Here is a 12686-nt window from a genome sequence, read left to right as displayed (position 1 = left end):
GTTAATACGCAATAGTTCTTTATAATATCATCATGATTGTAGTCACGATTGCTTGCTAAATTCGCGTTCCCGACGATTGTCTCTTATTTTACACTGAAAATTGGTCTATAATTGTTTTACAGAAAAAAAAGGTTATTACTCAATTCAAAACAAGATAAACAAAAATGATTGGTCACCATACTTGTTTACAAGAAAATGACGATATATACCCTTCTGGTGAGGGCTCCAGCCATAAAGAAAAAGCCGCCATTTTAAATGTCCGCACGCTTAATCACACGTGAAATTTTTCGCTGTAAGGATTCGCAACGTAGTACTAAGGGATGTCCTTAAATAGCTTTGTTAACGATATTTTCAATAATTTTTTGCAGGGCTACATACGTCCTTCTGCCAATGACAAAGAATGCTGTCCTCCATGTGGTAAGGAAAAATATTATGTCAGAAACGAGATTAAACAACAGCGAAACGACACGTTTTATAACTGTTTGTGAAAAACCCAACGGAGTTATGTGGAGTTCTATTGGAAATCCTCCGAATCTGATTGTTTCTCCCATTGAAAAGTGTCTCAAGGGAACGGCCCCAAGTTATTTCTCTAAATATTTTCAACTAAAAAGACATAATATTTATGACTATAACATTAGGAATAAGAAAAATTAGTTATTGATAGGTTTAAATTAGAATCGACCAAAAGAGCGGTTTCTTTTATAAAGGGGCCGATATTTTTAATAATTGTATATGAACCTAGTTATAGTCTTTTTATCGCTTTTTGTATGTTTTTTCTTAGATTTTTTATACAGCTTTTCTAATTGTTTTTAATACTTTATTTTATTAACTATTCAATAACAAAATTATCAAGAGAAATTGATTAACGTTCGTTTTGGTGTTATCTTGAGGCGTTTTGAAAGGATTTGCCCCAGCGCGAAGGTCGTGTCTTCTGTCACTTTGGAAACGCCATTTCCTCTCTCGGTTATGCAAGTAACCATTACGTGGACGAATGAATCCTCGCAGAAGTGCTTCTTGCAATGCATTGAAAAGTTTGGAACAAGAAGCACTCGCGGCTCTCGATTCCAGAGACCTTACTCTAGAGTCTAATTTCCAACGAGCTTTACGCGACTTTGTTTGAAACTTTTCATGTTTTAACCGAACATTTTTGGTATAAAAATACAAAACAAAAAAACAGAAAACAGAAAATGTTAACCGGAGTTGTATCAGTTACGGTAAAATGAAAGGTGCAGGTTGTTTGCTCGTTGTTTTGGCTTTGTATATGACCGATACCGGAAACCGCGCAAGAAAAACCTCTTGCACCCAGGGTAGGGAATGGTTTTTAACCCTTTATATTTTTTCCCAAAACGTCTTGTTTAACGCCTTTTTCCCCTTCTGTCACAGAACCAGGGCCTGATTATAACATCGAGTCCTCTAGTGGAACTTGTAAACTTGAAAAGGTGAAGTTTGACTTCATCCGTACGAGAGACAACTGCACATCGACGCTGAAGTATCTCCACAACAGATGTATGGGCAGCTGCGATTCCTCCTCGAACGCGACATATGGAGAAAGTGGCTTGGAATCTTTCTGCTCGTGTTGTCAACCGGCTCTGAGTCAGCTCAAGACCGCAACTCTTGTGTGTGACAACGGCGAGACGCGAGTGACCAACTTTATGGAGATCAAGTCCTGTCGCTGTCGACAATTCAAGTGCATATCCGAGCCGGATAAGAGCGGAATGGAGGAGGTCAACGAGAAAGGGCAGGCAGTGGAAATCAATCAGCAAAGTGTTGGTCGTCGACGACGTCGTTAAATAGTTACCTGGGAAAAAAAACTGGGGTCCTAAGTCCTTAATAGGTTGTAACTACTTCAAAGCAATGATATTTACCTGCTGCTAGGAAAAAAGAAGAAAAAAATAACTAGCTTTGTGAAACGGGAGAAATAAATGTTAAAAATAAATGTACTGGAACTGTCTTTCTAGATTTGAGTGCGTGTGTGTATGCATGCGTAGTTGGGTACCTGATCAGTTAGTTTAAAAGCTTCGTCTTTCCTGAACCTTTCTACCACCTGAGTGTTTGCGAAATTGCCACATTGATATGTTATACTGCATTTATTCAATTAAGCGCCCTAGGCGTGTTACTATTGAATTCTTGGACCTTTCGACTGGGCGCTTATTCGAAATGGGCGCTTACTTGAGCTTGGGCGCTTAATCGAATGGATACGGTATTATATCAAGGAATGTTCAAAACTATCTTACTCTGGCAAGACCCTCGAATCAACAAAGGGTAGTGGTCTCTCCACTTTTTAAAGATGATATGTCGGCTTAATCCCCCCCCCCCCCCTCCTCCCTCCTCCATATCTGTTAAAAAGAAAATAAGAAAAAAAAAACGATCCAAGCCCTTCCATACCCTTTTATTAGAAATGCACACAGGATATTAAACTTTCATCTCAAATTTTCAGGCCAATAGGTCTTGTAAATTAGGCCTGTGAGTCGCATAGGCGGTGTCTCAGTGCCTCGCCCTCCTGCTCTAACACAAGGTGGGGCGCCTCAAGTAAACTTGTTATAACCACTTCTAGTTCCCTAAACTTTATTTCTACCAATCATGACAAAACATCATTTCTTTCAACAATATAAGCTTGAGGTTTGTCACATTTGAACCCAGTTATATGGCGTTCTCCCATAAGTGTCCTTTAGCTCAGTGGTAATACGTCAGGTCGGCCACAAGAAAAGCAAAGGCTCACGTTGATTCCTGTTAGGAGAACTAAAAAATGTTCTTTTTAAAAGTTTCCGAGAAACCTCTCCTTAGGGACGGACCATAATTTTTTTTGGGAGGGGTGAGGGGGTGGTATGAACAATATTGAAAAAAAAATTGTTTCTTCAGTACAAGGCCTAGAAAGACAAAATAAGTTGTTTGCAAACATGATATGTATAACTAAAAATAGTTTGCAGTTCGAAAACAAAAATTTTGCAGAGGTGCATAAATTAAAAAAAAGAGTTTGCACAGTAAATTTTTCATACCACCCCTTCGAGAAGATAATAGTCCGACCCTTACGTACAGACACCTCTAGAATACACCGTCCTAGTACAGGCAGTACTCTCGGTCCGGAGGAGACCAAATTCACATCAACTCTACCTTTGTAATACGGACACTATTCACTGACCCCTTGGTGTCCGTATTATAGATGATCCGACTGTTTGCCTATTGTTTTTACGAAGCTGAATATACCCATCATTTCTCTCCACACGCCGCATCTATCTTTCCATTATAGATCCTCAGTCAGATGATGATCGAAAGCCCATCCAGAATTTCCATTTTTTTCGGGTGGAGTGGTGGTGGTGGTGGTGGGGAGGCGGGGTGGAAATCAAATTTGTGCCAATTGGTCTGAATGTTCAACAATGTGGTTACCCATTTTGCGAATCACCAAAAAAATGCGTGACTGCTCCTTTAACATGGCGTGACATTAGCGTGACATCTCCTTTCATGGTGTGTCAGTAAAACCCCGGTATAAACTCGAACTCTGAAGGGAAACACAAAACAGTTCGAGTTAACGGGGTTTCGTGTTATCGTGGTCGATTGAATATTTAATTTTTCAAGTTAATAATTGATACTGATTTTTCAGCACTTCAGTATACAGTTCAGTGCAAATTGAACTTATTTCGTCGCAAACTCTTACACGAGCATTCATTCTAATGAGAAGAGTGGAAAATGGCTGACCCAAACTTTGTTCAAGGGAAAGAATCTAGTTCGAGTTAGCGGGGTTTTCGTTTTGCGGTATCCGTTTTGCGGTATCCGAGTTCGAGTTAACCGAGTAAAAATGACTGAAAAGTGGGGTCAAATCCAAGGGAAATGGAAGTTTGTTCGAGTTAGCGGGGTGTTCGAGTTACCGAGGTTCTACTGTTGTTTCGTTTTTAAGACAATAATAAAAAAGGCAACTTAGTCTAATAAATGAAACGAGACGAAGTTGAGAACACCCGGCTTTTAGTAGGACTTATTTTAGGTTTTTTTTTTGTTGTTGTGTAAAGCTTACTTCAAATCAAGGAGAAACCTCAAAATAAAAGCTTTCTAGTAAAAAAAATAAAATAAGGGCTAACATATTAAAATACTGACAAAAAGGAACAGGGATTCAAGCGAAACGGATAATACTTGAGAAATTAAGAGTTAATTGTGCCATCCAACGACCTCCAAACATTTACTTTTCCAGCCGATTTTTCAGAATCCTTTTTGCTCTAATATTTATGACAACTGGTGGCAAGACATTTTTTTATTCCTGACTCTGTTGAATTAAAAACGAACAAATAACAAACAAAAAAAAACAAAAATATTTTAGTCAAATATGTTAACCTCGTTCTCTTGATATAGCGAAAAACATTATGTTTTCATTGGCTTTCGTAAACAGTAAGGCGCTCATTCAAATTGTAAACACAAAGAACATGCGCTCAGCGGAATCGAGTTTGCCTTCTGGTCGAGGGTCGAGGGTCGAGGGTACATTGTCGAGGGTGAGGGTAGCATGTCGAGGGTAGGGTCGAGGGTATCAATTTTTTCCATATTTATTAAAGATAAAAAAATTCGTATTTTCTAATTTTCGAATAAAATTTTTAATTTTCGAATAAACACAGGGAAAAATTAAAGTCGCCGTTAAAAAATGCGCATCAGATAACACAATGCCGGCGTCTCAGAGATGTTGTTCGCTTCAAGACCCTCACTTTTCGCATTCTATAAATCATTCTTGGTGGACGCTGTGGCCCCCGTTTCAGGATGCATGGCACAATTTATATTTAAAGTACAGGAGAAGGGAGACTACTTTACAAAAGCCCGCCATTCATTCCCCAGATTCATTCAGGAGTTTTTACGCCACACGACATCTAACCTGCAGAACAGGTGTTTATTTAGTTAGGCTGCACGACATCAAAATGGCTCATCCTGCGACTTTTAGCAGTCTGTATTGCGAGAACTATTTATGGATCTTTTATGTGATTTTCAGTACTAGTGAATTCCAGACGTTTTTATCGATTTCCGGCCGCCGGCCGCCACACCTCTCCGCAGGGCAGCGTTTCCATACTGAGCTCTGGCGGCCAAAGTTATGTTGAACATTTAACAGATAGCTCAACTACCGAATACTGACCTTAATTAATTAAGCTTAAGTTTAACTACTATAGTCAACTCTCGCCTTGCGGACACCTCGCTATTACGGACAAAATCCAGATCCCCGGCGAAAGTTATAGAGGTTTGACTGAAAATGACTTCCGCTTGCGGATACTCTCGCTATTACGGAAATACGACACTACTGTTTTGACACTCGATAAAGCGGATACCGTAGTGATACATGATTGCCGTCGGTGACTAGTGAACAAAACACAACAAGCCGCTTAGGGTGATTTAAGTAAATAGCCGGCAAGCCTTATGGTGGATTTCCACTGACGCGTAATTTTTTACGTGCGTTTACGTGCGTGAAAAAAGTTAGAGAGAATGTATGAACGGCCTGCGTACACGTTTACGCAAGCCTTTCATACATTTTCTCTAATTTTTTCACGCACGTAAAAAATTACGCGTCAGTGGAAATCCACCATAAGGCGTGTACTAATAACGATTCGATTGAATAATTTTTTAAAATAATTTTGAGCTTTTTCATTAGTTTTTTTTTTTCAGATTTTTTATTTCTTTATTTATCTTTTTTTTTTTGCTATTTATTATTTATTTTCATTTTAATTTTTTTTTATATTTTTTTAAAAAATTTTTTTTTGAGATTTTCTTTACCCTCGACTTGTTACCCTCGACCCTCGACTAGTTACCCTCGACCCTCGACGTAGTACCCTCGACCCTCGACCCTCGCCCAAAAGGCAGACTCGCGGAATCAAATTTCCATCGGCGGCCACCGCTTTCGTGTAACTGTTTAAGGCTGGTTCTCATATGATCGCCCCGATCGTCTTTGTCGCTTCTGTCGTTTGCAAAGTCTGAGGTGATTGGAGCAAGCAAACTTTTTGAAGCGACAGAGACGATCGGGACGATCATATGAGAACCAGGCTTTACACGGTTGATGTTTGCAGTGACTTATGGAGAAGAAGGTAATACTGGTTTGAAATTATACCTTTGTTGCTAACACTGACGAGGACAACTCAAACGAAGAAGCAAGAAAGCGCCGCAATCGCGATACATTCGCCAACTTGCAAAAATGTCAAATGTGAAAACTCCGCAGACGGTTTTGCCTAGAAAAATGAACGAAGGAACTCTTAAACGTCAAGGAAGATTGTTCGATTCTGTTGATTCTAAGAAGAATGTTGAACGCGCTTAATACAAGGATGACAAATATGGTTTTCGCTAAGGAATGAGCATATGGTTTGCAGGATTTAAGTGAAGAATGATCGACCAAGGTATTTTATTTTAATTCAGTGCTAGTTTGAAGTGTTCCTGACCATACAGAAATCTATGGTTTGCAGTTCATGTTAGATTGATATAGTGTATATTCTTGAAAGAAGGTCAGAGAAGGTTATATGTTCCTGTCAATAGTCTCAATAAGTGCTCCGTCACGCAACGAGTCCAGCGTGACAACTCAAAACGGAATTCGAGGATGCTTTCCTTACCACAGGCAGCCCAAGTTCACTGCGTGAATTAATTATTTAAAGTGTAAGCGAACGTGACTCTTGGCTTGGAGCGGTGTTGTGTTACAAAGTTGCGAATTATAAGGGTTTGTATGGGAGCTTAGCGATTTTGGTTCAAAAGGTATAAAATGAAATATTTTATAAATAAAATCAACTTACCTTGTTTCCATGTTGTATTCTCCGTTGTCTGCCTGCGTCTCAGGTCGTTTTACAGTGCGGACACTCGAACCATGAACGCCACGGCTTTATTTTCACTTTATTTGTACTTTATTTTCACTTATTTTGTAGTTATTTTTGACATTTTTCCAGAACTAACCAATCACAGCCGCGAGTTCAACAACGGTTTTTCCGTATGATTGACAGCTTATCTCCACATGAATCTCTTGCACGCAAGCTATTTATAGCCCCATCGTGGGAAAACACGACTGTTGCTGTTATGCACCTATCAATGTAAATCCCGCGGGGGGGGGAGTGCGGGCCAGGGGTGGGGATTTGACAAAAAAGTAAAAATTGCAGTCAAATTCCCGAGGGTGGGAAAAATATTTTTGTTCAAATGTACCTAAGAAGACCCACCCAGGGGCAGAATTCTAAAACAAACTAACAAGTACTTTCTACATACCTTTACTGATTTTCTGTCAATCCAACCGTTTCGGTATTCATATTGAAAACAATAAAAGGTCACGGACGTCTTAGATTTCCCTTAGGATTCCTACTCCAAATGTACTTGAAAGTAAAATATTCTTAAAATCGCTATTTTATGACTAAATGGCGTTAAAAGTGGCAGATAAATGCCGATGAAAAACTCAGAATCGTACCTTGCAATGAAGCATATGATTTCCAAAGCCACGAGAAGGAAGAGCTTGGTAATCGCGTCTGAAGATTGGATCCAGGCGCTTCCCGGTCAAAGTCAAATGTCCCAACCCCCGGGACGCGACTCGCAGTCAAATGCCCGACAGAGGAGATCGTTCTTGTTGTCAAATCCCGTGCCTTTGCCCGCACTCCCCCCCCCCCCCCCGCGGGATTTACATTGATAGGTGCATTAAATGAAGATGGCTACATCGAGACTCTTCCGAACTGAAACCTTCAGAGGTTCACTTATGGTTTAAGTATCGATCTTTAGGTCTTAAACTGGAACGTCTCTCGACATAATTCGGAAATACTAGAGGCCGGCTTAGGCCATGTTCGCTGTAGCCTATGTGAAATCCCCGGGTGAAATCCAAAGACATCGAAGCCTTCTTTCCGTCTACAGACTGTAAGCCGAAAACGCGTGAGTATTATATTGGAAGCCGGCATATGATTTGCCAGACTCATACTTTAAGTACTAAACTGTACTGAGTGATTTGTATAACTCATCTCTCTGATGATTTCCATTACAAAGCAGATTTAAACAGTATAAATCTAATCGTACGGTTACGTTGTGTACGAAATGTTGTTTGACGTTTACCGTCGAAATAAATATTAAATAGCTTGCGTTTCATTTGTTTCTTGTCCTTTATTGAATAAGGAAGAAATATTTCCGTCAGAAACCGCCATTATGATAGTTTCACTGGTTGAATATCCCGCTGTATATTGTAAGAAGCAGACCGCGGAAAATTCTGGATTAATGTACCGCCGTTGTGTAAAAACACGCGCCAGTTTGAAAATAATGTTGAAAAAATGTCTCGGCTGTTTCTTCGACTTGCAGCTGTGATTGGCTAGTTCTGGAAAAATGTAAAAAATTACTACAAAATAAGTGAAAATAAAGTACAAATAAAGCGAAAATAAAGTACAAATAAAGCGAAAATAAAGCCATGGCGTTCATGGTTCGAGTGCCCTTACTGTAAAGCGTTTTCGGCGAGTTGCGCTGGCTGGTGGTGTTCGAACACCACAAGCCAGCGCAACTCTCACTTTATAAATAATTAATTCACGCAGTGAACTTGGGCTGCCTGTGAATATAACTCTAATGATACAACGATTTGCGTTTCTTTCTAAATTTGTTCAAATTTGTCACTAAAATGCGTCAACAGATTTTTTCTTATTACTTTCACTGCCCAAAACCATTCAACAACTATTCAAAATCATACACAAAATCATCTCATCTTCAGATTGCAGTGAATTTGGGATGCTGTCGATTGGGAAATTAAAATTAGGATGTTTTTATCCCAATATAAAATCGCAAAAGCCAAATAAGGACACGCTCCTAGTGGTCAATCACAATGAACAGCAAGCTACTGCGTCCAGTGTGCTTTTTGAGCCTTTTTTTATCCTTTCTCTCACATGTGTTATCATCATACGGCAGCTGAAACTAAAGAATATTAAAATTAAACTGGCTTGTGAAATTTCAAATAATAAACAGATTTAAAGATACAACGAAGACGCGTGGTGAGTTCTGAAATTATTCTTTTGAAGATAAGAGTGATCATTGAAATTCGAAATAGTACGTTTTTCTCTGCAACCTTTTCTTTTTTAGTTCTGTTTTTTTCTTTTTTTTTTTTTTTAAATAAAAATATCAAAGGGGCCATGGCCATAAAAGGTGAAATTCGAATTTTTAAGAATATTGAAATGCATGGGCACGAGTTACATCTCTTATTTGCATGAGTGGTGCACTTGAACAGTAAGCTGGTTGCTCGTGCAAGCGCCGCGATTGGTTATTATTTTAATAGACTTTATTTTTATTTTATAGCATTTCCAAGAAGCCGGGCCCAAAATCAAGCTTCAAGGTTCAATTGTAAATTGTCATTAATTGCAAACGTATTACAGATCATAATTTTCGCCGCTTTATTTCATTCTATTTTACACTTTATATCATTTTGTTTTCCGCAACTTGGAATCAAGGTTTAGTTGTCCAATCCAAAACATAACCCAGCCTCCCTATTCTCTTCCCCAGATTCTCCACCTTTAAACAGAACTGATTTGCAGACCGTACTGTGCAATCTTCGCCTGCAAAGTTTATGTGACCCTTATACGAACGAATGTTTACTGGCAAGAAAGCATCCTCTCTTGTTACTAGCCAAAATAAAAATTTCCGGGACAAATTTACCTTTTTCTTTATTATTAACGACAGATATCCTTGCAAAACAATAATAACGAGTAGAAGAACCTCGACGTTATTCCAAACCTCTTTCCTCCGCAGAGGCTCCTTAAGTGGGAGAAGGTGAAAAACACGAAAAATGAAAAATAGGGGGAGCGAGGTATTCAAACCGAAATTTCAGCTCATTGAGCATTCCTGAACGAAACCGCTCGTAATGGCGGACTAAAAAACTTCATGTACGCTATAACGGAGGTGTGACGTATCAACGAATGAAGCGAAATCGAAGGCGGTCCGGACACGAAATCAGCTACAACGTCAGGACCGTCAGAGTATTAAAATAATATTGAATTAAATGAAGCGTGTAAATACACAATTCCAAAAACTAGCCATGTTGTTTTCACTCTATCAAGTTCAACACCGTTCTTTCGAATATTTTAAACTGTTCACGTGCAAACCTCATGCAGACTTTAATCTTTCTTACATTTAATAACCATGGCTCCATTCATTTTCTTATTTTCATAAAAGAGAAACTGCTTTTAAAAGAGGGAAAATAATTGAATTTTGTGAAAGTCAGAGAGCTTGTAGTTACAGAATTATTGTTCTTTGTGATAAATTTTGCTTTCATTTAACAATTCATCGACACCAGACACTGCAGCTAAAGTAACTGCAATTGGGTGTGAGGAATGTTGGTGAATTTTGGTTTTCGCGCGTTCTAATTGGTTTTTTGAACTCGAGATATCCATGGGTACATTTCCCACGCGTTTTCCCACTAACCTTGTGACAAATGCAGATAACCGAAAGGATGAATCGATATCTTGTAAAACGGCAAATGCGATTTTGCCTTTCATTTTATTACCCTTTTTATTTAGTTCTTAAATTAATCCCTCATAAAAATAGAAAAAGAATCCCACATTCACGACAAGCACAAAACTACTGATTTCCGCGTACGAACGCCAAACGGCAGACGGCAGAAGTTGAATTTTTACCGTTCGTGGGGGAAAATAAACGTCATGCTTAATCTCTTTATTGTAAAAGAACATCTAAATAACAGCAAGCTTTCAAGTATGATGATTGTTGTTCGGTGCAAATTACAGTATTATTCTCAAATCCGTGTTGGCGGACGAAGTGGCAGACGATTTGGGCGGCATAAATGTTTACATAAACTGGGTGAAAGAGATTCTCTTTGGCCCGCCATCTTTACAAACTTTCGTCATGTCGATTCCGGCTTTTTTTTAACTCTGCCCGCTTCAATTATTTCCCAATGGGAATACAGGGATGTCTAAAAATAAAGGCAGTCCTTTTGTAAGGTAAATATATTTCACTATTTACTCCCACTAGAATAAAATGAAAAAATATCTCATCTAGTAAATAAATCCCTCTTCGTACTTTCCTTAGTCTGTAATCGTATTTGACAAGCAGAAATCTACAAGTTACATGTTGTTAACATAACTGCCGTTAACCTCGTATTTTTAAATGACATTTAAATTATCTGCCTGTTATAAACAGTGGACGAATTATCACAGTGGATGCTCTGGCTCCAGAATACGCAGATAAATCAAATCGAAATGGATTACGTTATTTATAATTGAGCAAGTCGATTATTTTAGTAGTATTCGCGTGCAGAAACAACAATTTGCTTTTACAGCCAATGTGAAAATTTGATCCCTACAACATTTTGCAAACCAAAATGTTATAACCAAATCTCGTTTTCCTGCTTACGAAAAAGTAGAGTCGCACATGTGAACATATACTAAATTCACGTGATTCGAGTTCGCGGATTGGTCACTTGTCAAGTAAACTTTTATGTAATTAAATTCTGGCGCAGTGGTGAGAGCACTCGCCTCCCACCAATGTGGCCCGGGTTCGATTCCCGGACCCGGCGTCATATGTGGGTTGAGTTTGTTGTTGGTTCTCGTCCTCGCTCCGAGGGTTTTTCTCCGGGTTCTCCGGTTTTCCTCCCTCCGCAAAAATCAACACTACTAAATTCCAATTCGATCTGTACAGTCCTACGTCTTATACATGAGCCTCTGGCTCGGACACTGAGGGTAACCTCGTCCCGCGTATGGACTTTAAAATTGTATTTACATTTACATTTTACATTGTAGATGAGAAGGGGTTGTACACGTGGGGGGTGTATTGAATTCACGTGATTTGCTCTCAGGGATTGATTTTTGGTGAAGTGGACTTTTGACTTTTGAATTCTGTTTAATTTTTTTTTTTAAATTAGGGTCGGTTAAATATACAGTTCAGTAATGGTCTCTTCTCACCACTGAATACATTTTATGATATGGTCGGTAAATGATTTTTTCCCATTGAAGTAACACGTAATTATTCCTTTATAAAAACAAAGAAAATTATAAAAACAAAATATCCTCTTGACGTAACAGCAAATGAGTAGCATTCGACGAGATCAGACTTAAAGGCGTTTTTACACTTTTAATATTTTTCTCTTCTACAAGGCATGGACCATAAGCGAGTGTTCTTTAAACTTCTCGAGTGCTTGCAAAATGACAGTGATTTATGATAATTTATACACTAATTATATGTACGTCTTTGGCACCTTAACATATTTGGTAATATACGGTATCACCAAGTGCTTGACGGTGTTTGACACTTCACTAAAACTTGCTCCCGAAATTTTGTTGATCAAAGTGAAGACAGTATAGTTATTGCCGTAATAGGTAGTATTTTTTGCAGTTGTGAAACTCTCGGCCTTTCAATCTCACACTCTGAATATAAGGCTGGCGGCTACTCCGCATGAGGCTTTATAAACATCTTACCTATCTTGCCGAAGTTTTTCTAAAATAAATAGAAAATTGTCACTTCATGGTTTTATTTGCCCGGCAAATAAACATCCGAGAAATAATCGTCTACCATTGAAAAAAGTTGTAAGCGACAGAATGAACAAAAGAAGCAGCAAACAATTTACGGGAAGACCGAAAACAGATACAATTTTAATCAGAAAGCCTCAATAGATATTCATTATAAAATTAGGGCGAGCAATTCATCTGTATTTCGACAGACGAGACTTGGCAATTCCATATGAGCAAAGCTTTCCAACCAACAGTCCAATAAATATCGAAGTCGAGCTTTCGGATATC

General features: G+C 38.7%; 1 protein-coding gene across 9 annotated transcripts in view; it reads left to right on the top strand.

The window, feature by feature from the left end:
* The window catches only part of LOC144630188 (uncharacterized), a 64577-nt gene extending 62626 nt beyond the window's left edge, over positions 1-1951 (top strand). For all 9 annotated transcript variants that reach the window (XM_078488494.1, XM_078488496.1, XM_078488497.1 and 6 more), the window contains 2 exons: positions 369-417; positions 1384-1951. In XM_078488494.1, the coding sequence (XP_078344620.1) occupies positions 369-417; positions 1384-1790 (456 nt within the window). In that variant the 3' untranslated portion in view covers positions 1791-1951. The remainder of the gene's footprint in view (positions 1-368; positions 418-1383) is intronic.
* Positions 1952-12686: the final 10735 nt, after the last annotated feature.

Source organism: Oculina patagonica, chromosome 11 (genome assembly GCF_052425735.1).
Source record: "Oculina patagonica isolate OP01 chromosome 11, crgOcupat, whole genome shotgun sequence".
Taxonomy (NCBI): Eukaryota; Metazoa; Cnidaria; class Anthozoa; order Scleractinia; family Oculinidae; genus Oculina; species Oculina patagonica.
Note: the sequence above shows the minus strand (reverse complement) of the source record. Positions and strands in the feature narration are given on the sequence as shown.